The following is a 16,038-nucleotide window of genomic DNA, read 5'->3' as shown; positions in this document are numbered from 1 at the left end:
TAAATAAAGAAAAAGCAACAGATCAGCAATACTAAATTAACAATGAAAGAAGACGTTAATAAAAGCTGCTTAAGTTGTCCCACTTTAAAGTTCAGTTTTGGTTTGATTGTTGACTCAAGGAGGGTCAAAATGTTGCTTTAATAATTTCTGATACTACCACTAGCAGGTGGTAGTATCAGAAATTATAATTCAGTCATATAAAGTCTTTGTATTTACCAAGGAAGACGTCCGGTTACTGTCTGATAAGAGTCTCCTGTGTTCTTTCATCTGTTTTTAATAGCCTCTTTTGTAAGTTATTAATTAACGAACATCCATCACGGTCAAATGTCAAGAAAACCGTGAAAATGCCAGTTTTCCAAATGTCCAAAATGACGTCTTTACACATCTAATTTTGTCCAACCAACAGTCCCAAAACCCCAAAATATTCAGTTTACAATGATGTACAAATCCTCATCCTGGAGAAGCTGCAAGCACAGTTTTTGGTTGATAAGTGACTTAAATGATTATTAGATCATCAAAATGGTTGTTGATTCATTTTCTGCTGACTGAGTAACCGTTTCAGCACTATGACACTGTCTGAAACCATCTGTTGTATATACCAGAGTAACACACCCCTATGGAGGTTAGGTAACAGTGTTTGTTCAGCTGACAGGCCAGAACAAACTGCAATCATCCAATTCAAACGTCAAACTTCTTTTAGGTTGTAAAACTGCGGATTTTTCTCTGATAGCAAAACAACTGTGGTTTGAAGAAGAGGAAGAAGTTCATGGAGGTTTAACATTAAAAGCCTTCCAAGTAAGGAAATGCTTGTGCTCTTGGAAGACTTTAAATGTGAAGCATCAGTGCAGCGCGTGAGTTGACTGTATCTTAAGAGAAATGAGAGCAGTCAGTGTTTTCAGCAGAGTGGAGAGTCTGCCATGAGTGTTGTACTGACGGAAAAAAAAATGCTGTGGAACCGTACAAAATACTGAATTTATCGAGTAAGACATTAAAAGGTTCACGCACCCTCCTCAATATTTTGACTTCTTATTTGTTCCTGCAGCCAATAATTAGAAACAGTGCCATTATCTAAATACCAGCCATTAACTTGAGAGTTTACAGTAAACGGATTCAGGAGTAATAAAAAGTTAATGGTTTGTCGTAATAATCAGTGATGCAACGTCACTGAATCAGAGTCACCCTAACCGTATGAAAGCAGCTAAAACTGAAGTCAGCAGCGGTTTTGAGTGTCACTGCTAAACACAGTGACAAACAGTGAAGATGCCACGGACACTACTGTTTTCGTTCCATTGTGGAATTTTTTGACGGCACTATATAGTGGACACATTTACACATTCAGAATCAAGACACCCAAGTAAAAACATGGACAGTAAATATATAGTGCACTATATAGTCGACAGGAAGTGACGGGCCTATGTCTCTGGGTTGGTGGCTGTAGCCATGGCAACGACCTTCGTGTACTGGGTGTTGATGGCGTCGAAGGCCTCGTCTCTGTGGATCATCGCGCCGAACACCATCGGCTGCAACAGAACAGAAATCAGCTGAAAAATAGTCCCTGACAAATGCACTCTTAACTTTCTGTTTGAGAACCGTTTGCTTAAAACTACAGTGACCAGCTGTTTTAGGAAATAAATGAGACCTTTCTTTTCAAATTAAACTATATATTTGTGGACAGTTTTAGAAGATTGTTTCAGTGGAAACCAACTGTCATGGTTTTACTAGTATTTCACAATAAGAGCCTACTGTTAAATAAGATAACTTCATAACAAATCATCGAATGTTATCGGGTTTAAATTATTCTGCTGATTTCATCCAGATATTCCTGAAGACACTATGGATTAGTTAAATCACACTTATGTTCACATCAGAGGGCAACAAAACTGAAAGGCAACATTAAGTTTGGTCATTTCCTTGTAGTGGAGCTTATTTTACAGTCTGTGAATCTGTGAATTAACAAGCAAACCTGCAGGGTTGATGATGAGCTTCTCCATAACACAACACTGTATGCTGCCACTGTTATTTCACCCACAACGTGCTTAAAGTTTTTGGGCGTTTCTTCTTAATTTCAACTTTTGCACTCTCGTTCACTCAGTTTCAGGGGCAGCGAGTTAATCAGTCCAACACTGTCTGCTGTCACTGTTACTAAACCAGTAAATGTCTAGTTTTACCTTTAAGCATCAAAGCCTCCTCCCTGCGGAGATCAACAATACTACTGCTGAGACCCTTTAGGACTTTCTCTCCACACCATGACAACAGACAACCTATGGAAGTTAGAATGAGGACTTTCTTTCCTCTAATCTGATTTAATTTGGTTAATATTAAATGGATTTGTTTGAGTGTTTTAATGGATTGTTTTGTATTATGTTAGATGCTATGTTTAGTAAAGCCTGAAGAAGATTATGAATGCATTAAAGGGATAGTTTGGATTATTTGAAGTGGGTTAAATGAGGCATTTGTCCATAGTCAGTGTATTACCTACAGTAGTTTGCAGTCAGCACGAACCCAGGAGTCCTAACACAGACACTAGGCAATGTACTGCTGTGGCCGGGGTCAGCAGTAAAACATATTTAGGCCATTTGAAAAACCAAATAAAAGATTAGATCAGTTTAAGTGTCGACTATGTTTAGAATATTTTCACCATTTTACACTGTCGTCAAACAGCTCTTCTGATGGGGAACTGAAGCTGCTCTCTTCTTATTTTCTCTTACTTCAAAGCCACAGCACTCCTTTCTCAAAATGTAGTGATTTTTACTTTGCAGACCACAGGAGTCGCTGCCTCTGTCGGTTAGTTTGCTTGTGCTACTGTGTAACTTTGGTGCTTTGGATAGTTAGTTAGTATGCTAGTATGGATCCATACTAACATGTTAGTTCACTGATGGAGGCAGTGGTAGAACAGCAAACGCTCATGTTCTGCTAAGTAAAATGACTGCTTTTGTCAAAGGAGTCTGGCGGCTTTGAAGCGAGCAAAGAGAGAAAGAATGGCTGCAGTTTGTGGGAGAGGACGGTCAGACGGACATGTAAATCAATCAAAATATTCTAAATATAGTGTACATTTAAATTCAAATAATGTGATCTGTCCGTTTAAATGATAAAAGTGAGAAAGAAGACCTGATTTACTTCGCTAAATTACTTTAATGCTACTAATCTGATTCTCATTAAACTCTGTGTCGTGACAGACTTGTTGGGTCTCATGTTAACTGTGCACCCAGATGATCTGTGAGCCAACAGCACCATCACTGTAGTTCATTTAAATGAATTCATCGATTTGACTTTGTGTTCATGCCAGCTGAAGTCTGACCCACCATCAACCCTGTCAGACAGACAATGCACACGCACGAACACACGTCAGATCAGGTCAGAGTGCCCGCCTCCTGACCCCTTACCTTTTGGGTGGATGGCGTCGCTATGGAGATACCCATCCCAGATCCAGGCAGCACAGACAAAACTTTGTACTGAGAGGGACAGAGAGGATCATTCAAATACACTCAGTTACTGTTGCAAAAGGTTTATGACGTATACCAGACATAAACCAAACACTAATTAACCTATTGATGACTGAATAACGCAGGATGACTAGCAAGCCTTTATACATTCTACTTGTTATTGATTATTCAGAGTGATGTAACAAGAGCAGCTGATTAAAATCTGTGAGGGGTCAGTGCTCAGGGTCTAGGGAAGACATTTGAACTGGACCCGACACTCTGCGTACCTTTTGGATGTCAGTGATGTCTATCAGTTTGATGACTTTGTTCCTCTTGGAGGATCCAGACCTGGAACTGGAGCTCTCAAAGCACAGATGACTGAGGAGACAGAGGAGGTTCAGTTAACCCAGACAGAGTCAAAGACTGGAACAGAGGCAGGATCCCATGAGTGAACAAATCAACTAATTGCTGTGTTAGTGAAGTCGAACAGCCTGCATGCATAATCACACATTTCATGTTTCCTGTCCAATGAGCACAAAAACAGAAGAAGTTCATCTAGTTTGACTTTGTCACCAGTATAATGTGAGCTGTATTACCATCAAACAGATTTATGGACTAAGTTCATCTTGAATTATTATTAAACACTAGAGGTCGACCAATTGTGAATTTTTAAAGGCCGATATAATACTGATGGTTTGGAGGAGGAAAAAGATAATAACCGATTAATCAGCCAATATCACTCTGCCCCCACCCTGAGAAAAAAAACATTTGACTGTTGGAAATGAAAGATCTTGAACTGAACATCTCAGTCAGAGTAATAACTGCCTAAATAGATAAATATATTTTTCAAGAAATGAACAAGTTGGAGTTTGAGGTTTCCTGGTTTCAAACTGTACATCTAGTTGATTATTAATTTACTGACTTCATAAAATCTGCTAGAATTTAAAGCCTGAAATGCCGATCAACGCATTGTGGGGAAGTTGGGTGTATATTGGACGTATAGCTGAAAAACAGCATATGTGAGGAGGTCAATGCAGCGACAGCTTAATGTGTTCATGTCGGGCCATTTACCCTAAACACAAAGTACATGATCAATTAAAACAACAGGCTGTTTGTTTTGGAACAGTTTTCTCTGTTCCTGCGACTGACAGGAAGTGAAGGACTTACTTCTCAGTCACGTAGAGGACTCCGTGGCGGATGTAGTCTGTCGGCGTCTTCCTGTCTCTGTTGATGAGGCAGCAGCGCCAGCCGTTCTCACACACTGAAACAACACCACAAAGAATATTTTTAGAAACTGGTCAGACAACAGCTAACTTGTTCTCCTGCTGCAGGTCACCGTCAGGAGTTTTCGCTGCAGCCAAGACCGCAGCTACAAGTAAAGTCATGTCCTTTTCTGGACCTTATAGCAGCCTGGGGGCAGTTTACACTACAGATGGTGGTACTTGACTGATTCCTATGTTTTTAGACTCAGTATATTTTATGTTGACTTTTCAAAAGGGCCATAAATGAATAAAGAATTAAATGTTTGTCATTAGTGGTGAATTCCTGACCTTCAACATTTGACCAAAAAATACTGTGTTGGGGGACTTAAATTGACTTAGTAGATCCTAGTATTCCTTAATTTTAATGACTGAAACCTGCAGGATCAGTTTAAAAGGAGGATCAGTGAGAACCTGCTCAGACACAATGGGTTCAGTCTGCTGTGGCTTAAACAAACAGAAAACCCACCCTGACGCATTAAGGGTAATAAATAAAACTGTACAAAATCTAATCTGCTCTTCCAGTTTGAAGGGTGAGTATGAAGCCAAAATAACCTGTGATGATGGATTTTGCCTGTTAAAACAAACAGAACTCCCCTCCTGCAGTTCCTCCCTCACCTGTCAGAGGGCGCTCACTCTCCGGCAGGTTGAAGACTTCGTGAAAAGCTCCTCTCTTGGTGCTGTAGTATCGCCCTCCGTCCTCGTCCCGGCTGACGCCCAGAGGAGCTGCAGCGCCAACGCTGCCTCGACCCCCCGCAGTGACCTGAGCAGGTGGACAGAAGCAGGTCCTGGATTAGCAAATCAGCAGTGGACGAGGTACCGCGGTGGCATCCTGAACACTACAGTCACAGAGTGAAGCTGCAGGCAGGCAGAACAACTCACCTGTCCAGGTGTGTTCACAGCTGTTGGACAGAATGGGTCAGACCTCTAATTATCACCATCATTTGCTCTTTTTGTGTGGTTAAAATGTGCCTTAATTCTCACGGCAGTGTTTATAACAGCTACAATATGACCAAACAACATCCTGATGATTTAGCAGCTCTCAGCCTTACCAGCAGTGGAACTAAAAATGTATATTTTGTCCAGAGGGTGGCGCTAGAGGAAAGAACAGATGTAAATATTCATGCAAACAAATAAATAAATGAATAATAATAATAATTTGGGCAAAATCTGACCCACAAACTCACACAAAAACATAAAATACAGACAAAAATAATAAGTCCGACAAAAGCAAAATGTTTTTTTTTTTAGAAACTAATACAATTTTCTGTTTAACTTCTTCATGTTGAGGGCAGCAAATCTACAGCATCTTCAGACAAGCAGCGATTTGCTCCTGAGCTACTATACCTGCACTTTTTTTGTTTGTGTGTTGCGTTTGATGTCTGCCAGACGTGACAACTACATGATGCAAGCGTGAGTTTAAAAATTAATTTTAAAAATCCCATCCCAACCCAAAAAGCAAAAAATCTGGATACAAACCTGAAATTTCAGATACAAGCTCCAAATTTGGGTACAACTGTTAAAATTCAAGTAAGATCTGACTGAAGCTTGATGGAAGCACTAGAGGAAGAGGATGGGCTCATTACAGTCTAAAGGGTTCATCCTCTGGAGAGCAGGAATGAGCCACTGACTGACCAGTAGGTGTTGGGATATGTACTCTATCACTATCATTAATGACAGTCAGGAGAATAACAGCAGCTTATTGGCTACATTCAGTGATGCCAGGTCTACATCTCTACCTACACTACACACTACCGACCTCTACACTGCGAATACACACAACACACACACACACATCAGGATCCTACCTGTTCACACTCAGACAGCTGAGAGAGAGAAATAACAACAGAGAACTGAAACCAGACAGACCAGCGACCACCTGTTTGCGCTGATGCTGGCTTTGGTAGCTTCTCTTCAGACGACAGTAATGATCCACTTTGTGATCCTTAAACCAGGAAGCATCTGAGCCGATGTTTCCTCTGCAGGTCTAAAATGTTTCTATTCAAATTTACATGATTAGATTAATTGAGGAGATTATCGTGAACGACACTATTGGAAATCTTGACCTCTTGGTTTACATCAGTGGACTGAACATCAGTGGGTTCACTGGATCTCATGTTGATATCAAACTTTTTTACTTGAAAGTATAATATCAGAAGTTGAATTTCTTTCTGAAGCTTGGAGTTTGTATGTAAACTGGTCACATTGTGTAAAACACATGAAATCTACACATTTACTACATGTTCTGTCCACTTAGAGCAGGACAGAACATTTTAAGTCTTTTCTGGGCAATTTTTGCCTCAGTTAGACCTCCGACAGTGTGACAAAAACAAGGGGAGTGACAGATGGGAAATGATATGAAACAAAGGTCCCCAATTAACTACAAGGTACCTGAACCGGGGACCTAATGCCCATCACACAATCACATTAGCGGAGTTTGAGGACCTGTACATTAAACGTTTTAGTTCCACCAAAATTTGAACTGGAATTTTAGCGAATCTGATTTTTAAAGACCACTTTGATCAAATCAAACTCAATAAGCTGTCAAATACTTGCAATGTTGGCAATGACACGATTTTAGTTTGGGGGGAAAACTGATTAAAGCTTTTGGCTGCATCAGAGGGATCTGCATGAAGTCTGATACAGCATTGATTGGATCTGAAGACTAGAAGTTTGTATGTTAGCCTCTAATATCATAACACATCCATTTTCCTGTCATGTGATTCAGTGAGTCAGTGAGCGGCACAGTGACAGCGGTCAGCTGTACGTCTGGATGGAGAGTTTAGACTGACCCGTCTGCTCAGCATGGTGCTGCTGCGCTCCTTCAGCTGCAGGTCGGTGGGTAAATTGGTCCAGATGATGTAGGGAGTGTCGTAGCGCTGCCTCAGCTTGGGACAACTCTTAAAGATGAAGTCGATGATGAAGAACTTTACACCTGCGTACACAGCTGAGGAAGAGGAGGACAGTAATTAGAGAAGCTCAGCAGCTCTGAATATCAGTCCTACACTGAAATGAAACTCTTCAGGGTGTCTAACACATGAATATTACAGTTAAAACCTAAACCTACAGACAAAACTGGGTGTGAAAAAACACTTGGGTTGAAACAGGAAAAAAGATCAAGAATCAAATGGCATTGTGTAACTAAAATAAAATATAAATACACATGAAATGTCTTTAGTTTTAGTCTTTTTCAATTCGGTCAAATTCATCAACACAGCAAACATGAGGAGGAGAATAAATTCAACTAAAACTAAACATTTTTAAACAATAAAAACTAACCTGAAACGAGCAAACCCAATTTGATACAAAAATGCAAAAAGGAAATAAAAATAAAAACTAAAGAAAAATACAAAACTATAATAACTCTGGTCCCAGTCTGAGTGACTATTGGACAACGAATATTGGAGCAACACAAATACAACTAATATAAATCCACTCAGTACACTACAGACTACACTGGGAATCCAAACATAAACAACAGACGAGGTGATTTAAAAAATGTGTAATTATGATTTGTGTACATATATATATATTGTACCTATGATGAATCCAAGCAGGTTGTACGGCAGCAGGCAGGAGGAGATGAAGGCCACCCACAGACCAACGTACAGCTTCTGAGTCAACTCTGGCTGAACCCACATGAACAGACTACACACACACACACACACACACACACATTAAAGATCTGTGCATGGATGCTGGGTCCATCTGACCTCAAATTAAATGCGTGCGGACAAACTCACTTCTTTATTTTCTCCAGGATGTTGGCCATCTTCCCAAACAGATTCTGTGGGAGCAAAACAAAAAACAAAAATAGTTGTTGTGAAATCTCTGTCGGCAGAGATGTTGAGCGTCTGACTCTCCGTCAAGTCTCACCTGAGCTTTCTGAGCGACGTCCAGGACCAGCTGGAACTTCTCAGACACCGTCAGGTCTTCCTTAGGAGGCTCCTGTACAACAGAGGAGACAGAGCTGTAATGTCACCTGTTCACCTGTCCAGGTAGGACGTCAGGCCAGTTTCACATGGAAATCTTTTTACATGACACACTGGATACAGTCAAGTGCTGCAGGTGGACAGAGAGACGTCTCACCACAGGCTCTGAGACTTCGGGTACGATGCTCCACTGGATCCTCCAGCCTCTGAGAGTAGTGCATCATGGGAACATACAGGTACATATGAGATCATTTCACACTCACTGAATTTAAATCTTTGACACACAGACACAGACACACAAACTCAACTGAGCATCATGAATGAAATTTGTTTCACCTTAGCTTTTCCTGCTATGAAAAGTCAAAATGTCTGCCATGAAAAAGGTCTAGTATCAGGGCTGTCAGTGGAAATAGGCGTGGGCGATATATCAATGTGAGGAATGCATGGACTTTGTGTTACGCACTGTAAGCACAGAGAGCGGGTGGGGCTTGCACTGACCTGGCAATGAGGCAATTCAAAGAGAGACGGAGGATGGCGAGGAACAGGAACATGGGGATTGCCCAGCCGTGCCACGCTGCATACATGTAGACCTGAGGAGAAAGTGAATTTTTGAGGCAGTGTGTTTTTATATAGATAATAAAAAATGTAAATGGCCACAAAAAGATGTGAATTCAGTTAAAAGGATGGTTTGTATTATTTGAAATGGGGTTAAATGAGGTACTTGTCTATACAACTCATTTACAAAAAGGCCCAACTAAGAAAAAAATAAAATAAATAAATAAAAATCAACATTAGTTTCAGTGTACACTATATTTAAAATATTTTCATTGCTTTCAGACAGCCTTGTCTGATGGGTGAGTGAAGCCAGTCTCTCCTTCTCTTTGCTTAAGTCAAAGTCACCAGACAAAAACAGTCATTTGTACATGCATATGTATGTGGACTCACAATGAAGGCGATGGCCGACGTGTAGATGGAGTACCAGCTGGATAAGGCAGAAAGGTTCCTCTTGAAGTTGGTCACAGGTTTGAATCCTCGTTCTGGAAACACAACAATGTCATGATACAGAAGCCTCAACTTTATGTCTTCTGTATGTTTTTGTCAAAAAAAAAAAAGGGTCAAATAAAGAATCTCCTTTTCATAAGTATAACATGTGGCCAAAAGTATGTGGACATACGTGGACTTTTGGTCTGGGTCTGTTTTTCCTGGTTTGGTATTACGGCTGCAACTAACGATTATTTTAAGTGTTAAGTGATCGATTAATCTATTAGTTGTTTGGTCTAGAAAATGCCAGAAAATAGTGAAAAATGTTGATCAGTGTTTCCCAAACCCAAGAAGACGTCCTCAATTTAGTTTATGGTTGTAAAGGAGTAAAGAAACCAGAAAATATTTATATTTAAGAAGCTGAAGAATCAGAAAAGTGTGACTTTTTTTTCTTAAAAAAAATTACTCAAACCGATTAATTTATCATCAAAATTATTGGCAATTAATTTCATCCAGCTAATCGATTAATCGTTGCAGATCTATTTGGTGCATTAGAGCTTTGAATGTGATGTGTTCAAGGTCAGTCAGAAAGAAAGTACTCACTGAGCCGTCTCATGTTTTCAGTCAGCCTGTGGATGACAAACCAGATATTTATGTAGATTTAAGACAAATGCAGAAAGTACAGCACAGAAAGTTTCTGGATTTCCCTGCTCACCTCTTGGCACTCAGCGGCTCCTCCGTCTCCACCGTCTGCTCCTCCGGTTGGAAGCGGAAGTCCTCGATGTAAACGCCAAAACGATCATAAAGCCATTTCAGGAAACTGTTGGACAGAGTGTCCTTCTGTTTTTCTGAGGACGGGAAAAGAAAAGTCTGATGAACATGTTTATTAACATTTTACCACATTTACTCAAGATTTTATTCTAAGGTTTGTACCAGATTTGTCCTCTGTGAGCACTGGAGACAGATATCTGAAAACCTGGACTAGTAAAACCAAAACTGAATAGAGAGACACCAGAAGGGACAAGAGAGGACCAACATCACAAAATTCTGAAACAGAAATATTTACTGTTGTAGGAACACCCCAAAATATTCATAAATTAAATTCTGGATGTCTGTTACTTATTAAATCAGAAAATTATCTTGAAATGTTGAACACGCATCAGAGACCTGCTGACACATGAGGCAGGTGCTCTGTCAAAATAAAAGGTGCAGCCTAATTTTTTTGGATCTATCATACATAACAGAAAATAAATAAAACGCAGGACTGTTTAAGGAGGTGTGAACCCCTGATAATGATGATGATGATGAACTGGAATGCATTATATTGAGGGGTGTTTGTAATGTTTTGGTCACCCCGTTGACATACATGAGCGATTAAAATATTAGAGACATATAATTTCAATATAACACAGGCCAGTTAAATGCCACCACTACGTTGTACCTCAGTGATAAACATATAGTTGAATTAACTCCTCTCTGAAGGTTTTAGTAAAGACGGTATATCTGAAGCGTCATAAAGGAAAAAAATATGTGGCAGAGCTGTTGCACATTATTATTATTTAGATTACATTGTATAGGTGTAATTAATAAATTGAGAGTAAAGTGTATGTTAACATCAAAGTATGGTAAATAATATTGAGGATATTCAAAAAGGAGTTCAGGGAAAATCGTTTCTGGACCAGCAACTCTTTTGGTTTCTATTTTTCCCCCCTGGAAACAAATCCTCCACAATTGAGCTCAAAGGCAGCTCACCTGTACTGCTGACTGCAGATGGAGGAGGGGACGGGGCTTTAGGTGTCTGAGAAGGCGAATCTTCAAGTCTGTGAGGCACACAGAAATAAGTAGTCAGTGTAGGCATAAAACCACATTAAATAGTTGCTTTGTCCGAATGCTCAAAGTATTTTTTTATTTTTGTTAAGAACCACCTGGGCCTGAGGACGTCGTTGATCTTCTGCTCCAGCTCGACGCATCTGCAGCGCTCCCTCTCCAGCTCCTGTCTGAGTGAATCCACGTTGGACTCCTCTTTGAGTTTCCTCAGCTCCTCCTCTGAAACAGATGGATGGTCACATGATCAGAGTCTCTGAAAGGAGACAAACTGAGTTCTCCTCCTCTGACGCTCCTCCTGAGATTTCTTTGGGGGGGTGGGTTCAATACAACTCATGGGTCTAAGAATTGGGTGTCATATTCTATTGAAGCCCCTCAAGGCAAATTTGTGATATTGAGCTACATAAATAAAAGTAACTTGACCTGTCTTCGGCCAAATAAAGTCTGTATCTTCCATTCTTTTGAGTATGAAATTTAAAGTTTCCCCATGACAGTGTTTCCTTGCTGAGGAAGGGAAAGTAACAGTAAGATTATTTTTGTTCTAAAAACATGGCTTTTGAAGATACTGCTCAAGTCTCATATTAGCTTCAGATGGCCTCTTGGTCATAGTTATCATGCTCATGTTACTGGGATGTAAGTTCCCTGAACTATACACGTCTTTACCAGCAGTGAACAAACAGACAAATGAAGACTAAACAGTACGAGAGCGACAAGAGATTTGAGGCTTGATTTTAAAGATCTGTGCCAATCAACAACATTTGTGATATCAGTTGGCAGAACTTGCGATATTAATTGTGTCATACTGATTCCCATTTGCTCTATTTAAAGCTGCAACCTGCTCATTTTAGCCTTGTGATGAGATTACAGTAGGTGCACAGCGGCAGCCTGTGCCGTATTATACAGGTTATCAGAGGTAGCCACAGGCGGGGAACTCGCACCCTGTAACTGTCCACTCAAAATACCAAAGATTTGTTCCTCATAACTTCATAACTTACACTGGAATCACATCGTTAAAGGATCTCTTTAAGGCCAGTACTAGCAGAAGGGGCAAATCTGTTTCAGTATACACATGGACACGTGAGTATTGTTTTAAGATGGACTTGAAAAAATGTTGACCTGTCCTTTAAAGGATGCAGAGCTCAAGATTTTAAAATGCAGCCTTTATCATTGAATTTAAAAATGTATTTTGAGTCCAAGTCTTAATTAATGACCTCTGTGTGTGTTTGTGTGCGTGCATGTATGTGTGTCAGATGAGGTCAGCTGGGTTATTAATAGCTGTGTGTGTTACATAACGCAGATGGGCAGATATTGACGGATTACCCAGCATTCAGTTGTGCTGCAGGACGTTTGACTTCAAACTGATGTGAGAAGCCACAATGACCCAACAGCCAATCAACAGCTGCTCTTCCTGCACAGATTAAAAGGGGGCACTTTACTTTAATTCCCCAATTATTTTTATATTTTACCGTAAAAGCCAAAGATGGTAGTCTGACAAAATAATCTTAAAGTAATTACAAGGAATTTTAATTTTGTGTTGATTATGGTGACCCCTGTGGACAAAAGCCTTAATAAAGTGTCTAAAGATCTTGATCTGGCTCGCTTAGCGCGACAAATCCAGCTTATGTTAGCTACATAGCTACAACGCCTAACACCAAGTGAGTGTTAACTATAGCATCACATCAGACGCTCTGTGTCGACACTGGATCTACTATATGCATCTAAGTACTTCTGTTACGCCATGTAATGAACTATGAAATGTTTTCCATTAAAAATTACTTAATCGATGATCAAAACATTTCCCAAATTATTTTCTGTGAATCAACTAATTGTTTGATCTTTTCAGCCGTACTTGCACATTTTAATTAGCAAAGTTAGTAGAGTAGAGAGTATGATATCTCTTGTTTTATTCATTACATTCCACCATGAAAGGACATAGAAACACATGAAATGTCTTGAAACCAAAGAAATCCCACACAGAGTGCAGTTCAGGTCAGAATACTCACGTAAGAAGTGTTTCTCTAACAAGGCGATTTCTAGGTGACCTTTGACCTCGTTGAGATCTGTTCTCGAGTCATCTTGGAGAGAAGCAGAAAATGATCCTGGACCAGCCTGAGAGACAAACACACGGACAGAAATCTGAAATAACCAGACAACACTGAAAATGTGACACAACAACAGTGAAATAAAATCAAGTGCAAGAAACAAAACTGAATCAATATATTATATATGGTAATTTTTGATAAATAGTTCACAAACGTGTTCTAGGTCATAGTTTTTCTTCAATGTGGGGTGCCACAGGGTTCAATCATGGGTCCTTCTCAATTCACACTCCACATTACCATTAACCTTTAGTAAACCAGATAAGAACCAGTTAATATTATAAATTTGGGGAACATTCAGTCTTTATCCAAAGAGATGAGATCAACAAGAAAGAGACTGAATTAACGGCAACACTGGAGCTCAGGAAGGAGGAAACATCTCAGCCAGATGGTCTCTCAGGGACCTACAGGTCTCAATCGGACATTACTTTAATGGCTTGGTCCATCATCCCATTAGTTTTGCTAACATTTCACTCAAAAGCTTCCTCACACAGTCACAGAGACCGTTCACAACAGAGTCCTGCAGCAAGACGAGTCATGTGTTGAGCAATTAGTGTTCAGGCTCAGTATTTAAAACAGATCACGAGCAGAAAAACATGTTTCTTTTAAAGTCCTGGTAAATTTCTCAGGTTGTCTCTGTCACAGACCAGACAGGTGTGTTTCTGTACCTCACTCTGCTGCTCTCCTTCCACCTCCCTCAGCTCCTCCGACTCCACTCGACTGACGGAGATGCGAGGTTTAATCACAAGGTCCTCAGTGGATTCTGTGTCTGACGTGTTGGGCGACTCCGCCAGATCCAGGAACTCATCCCGTCTCTGGCCCCGGAACCGGATCCTGTCCAGATGCTTCCGCATGGTGGGCACCGTAGAGCTCTTCTCTATCTGAACATGCCTAATGACCGCGCTGCAGAGACTGGAGGAGAAGAGGAACAACAGGAAATGAAAAAATTAGAGCTTTCAATTAGAAAACAGTGCATTGCATAAAATTGTGTGGATGAAACACTAGATTATGTGTGAGAATCAAGCATTTTATATTTCAAGGGGTATTTTGAATTCATTTGAATTCAAGCATATTTCTAATCTTTATATTTCAGAGTTGTTAAAGATTAAACAAGCACGATATGTTGTTTTAATTAGTAAGTTTTGTAGGTTTTGGTGGGTGGGTTTTGTTACCTTTACACAGACCCAGCCTAGCTGTTTTTCCAGCCTTCATGTCTTCATAACTGTCGCCTCATATTTACCGCACATGCATGAGTTTTATCGAACTCCTCATCTACCTCTCCACCAGAGAGCAAATGAGTGTACTTTCCAAAACACTGAACTATTCCATTAAGCCGTAATATCTGCTTATTTGAACATTTATTCTGAAATTCTGTGACATGAGGATAAAACCGTGTTGACTTTGTGCTTGTACAGAGATCTGAGGATCAGTGAGCTGTCTGACTGGTCTGACTGCCTCTAATGATTTCAGTCTCACTCTGTATCTGCACCGATTCCATCAGTCTGAGCATGTGGGAGTGACTGTCTACTCGCTGATTGATCACACACTGTCCACAAAGGGACTGACAGGTCTAACTGCTTGTGTCAGTCTTTACCTTCACCCTATGCAGCACCGTCCGCACAGGTGAGACTGACTGTTAACGTCACTGACACAAGGCCATCGGACTATTGAACACTTAAATCGGCCATAGTGACACAAACAATCCCCGTGCAATAACCCTGTTACACACTACCGACTTATTCTAAAGTATATTCTAGAAGAGCTTTTGTTTTACATACCATTACTGTCAAATACAAATGTAAACATGCTATACATATACTGTATACATCCATATCATATACATCTACCTCATGTATATAATGGACCCTGTTCATAGTCATCCCATGTTTATTCCAGCACCTTTACACTCTGCATCATTGCACTTCTGTCTTCTTCACATCTTGTAATAATCTTTACATATATTTTACATATTTCCATTGTAGATGAAGCTTAACTGTGTACGCTGTCTGTTTATGTCTGCGTGCATGAGAGCAGAGGAAAAACCGAAGTTTGATTCTGAATCTGATGGACAATTTACTGACTGAACAGTTAATTGACACAATCAGACAGAAAACCTGACTGATCTGAGTCTGCTTGGCTTTCTGATAGCAGAGAATAGTCTCCCTCTGCTTCTGTTCACCACCTGAACCGATAACAGCCAATCAGCGGCTGTTTACCTGCGGACCCTCCAGAGAGATCTAAAAGAACCAGATTTGACACACCTGTAGACCTCAGAAAGCCGGGATTAGGAGGATAGGAAGTGAGGGGGGAAGGAAAGAGGATAAGGAGAAGGAGTTTCTCACCGTGAACCGACGCTGAAGCAAACTTTCCCTCCGTCCCTCTCTCTCCCAGCGGTCCAAACCCGTGACAAAGTCCGCTCCAAACCGGACCGGGCTCCTCTCACACCTGCTCCAGACCTCCCTCCCTCCAATGTCCCGACAGTTAGTCCAAAAATCGTGGTTTAAGGAGGTAAAACCGCTCC

The 16,038-nt window shown here is 40.5% G+C and overlaps 1 protein-coding gene across 1 annotated transcript; it reads right to left on the bottom strand.

Annotated features, from left to right (window-relative positions):
• Positions 1-982: 982 nt before the first annotated feature.
• LOC139201416 (GRAM domain-containing protein 4-like) lies at positions 983-16,007 on the bottom strand. The gene is made up of 19 exons (XM_070830723.1): positions 15,860-16,007; positions 14,186-14,429; positions 13,422-13,527; positions 11,520-11,640; positions 11,347-11,414; positions 10,310-10,442; positions 10,198-10,223; positions 9,559-9,650; positions 9,112-9,203; positions 8,771-8,819; positions 8,558-8,629; positions 8,425-8,468; positions 8,220-8,329; positions 7,474-7,628; positions 5,300-5,444; positions 4,590-4,683; positions 3,710-3,800; positions 3,384-3,452; positions 983-1,520 (listed from the first exon to the last, which is right to left on the bottom strand). The coding sequence occupies exons 2-19, from the start codon at positions 14,369-14,371 to the stop codon at positions 1,413-1,415; spliced, it is 1,761 nt and encodes a 586-aa protein (XP_070686824.1). The 5' UTR covers positions 14,372-14,429; positions 15,860-16,007; the 3' UTR covers positions 983-1,412.
• Between the last annotated feature and the right edge of the window lie 31 nt (positions 16,008-16,038).

The sequence above is a fragment of the Pempheris klunzingeri genome, chromosome 5, assembly GCF_042242105.1.
Source record: "Pempheris klunzingeri isolate RE-2024b chromosome 5, fPemKlu1.hap1, whole genome shotgun sequence".
In the NCBI taxonomy this organism is placed as follows: Eukaryota; Metazoa; Chordata; class Actinopteri; order Acropomatiformes; family Pempheridae; genus Pempheris; species Pempheris klunzingeri.
Note: the sequence above shows the minus strand (reverse complement) of the source record. Positions and strands in the feature narration are given on the sequence as shown.

Excerpts from the sequence above, each read along its gene's own strand:
- LOC139201416 (XM_070830723.1), bottom strand. The coding sequence starts at position 14,371 with ATGCGGAAGCATCTGGACAGGATCCGGTTCCGGGGCCAGAGACGGGAT. Across the intron at positions 8,469-8,557 it reads ACGTCGCTCAGAAAGCTCAG|AATCTGTTTGGGAAGATGGC; the intron begins GTGAGACTTGAC and ends TTGCTCCCACAG. Across the intron at positions 8,330-8,424 it reads ATCCTGGAGAAAATAAAGAA|TCTGTTCATGTGGGTTCAGC; the intron begins GTGAGTTTGTCC and ends GTGTGTGTGTAG.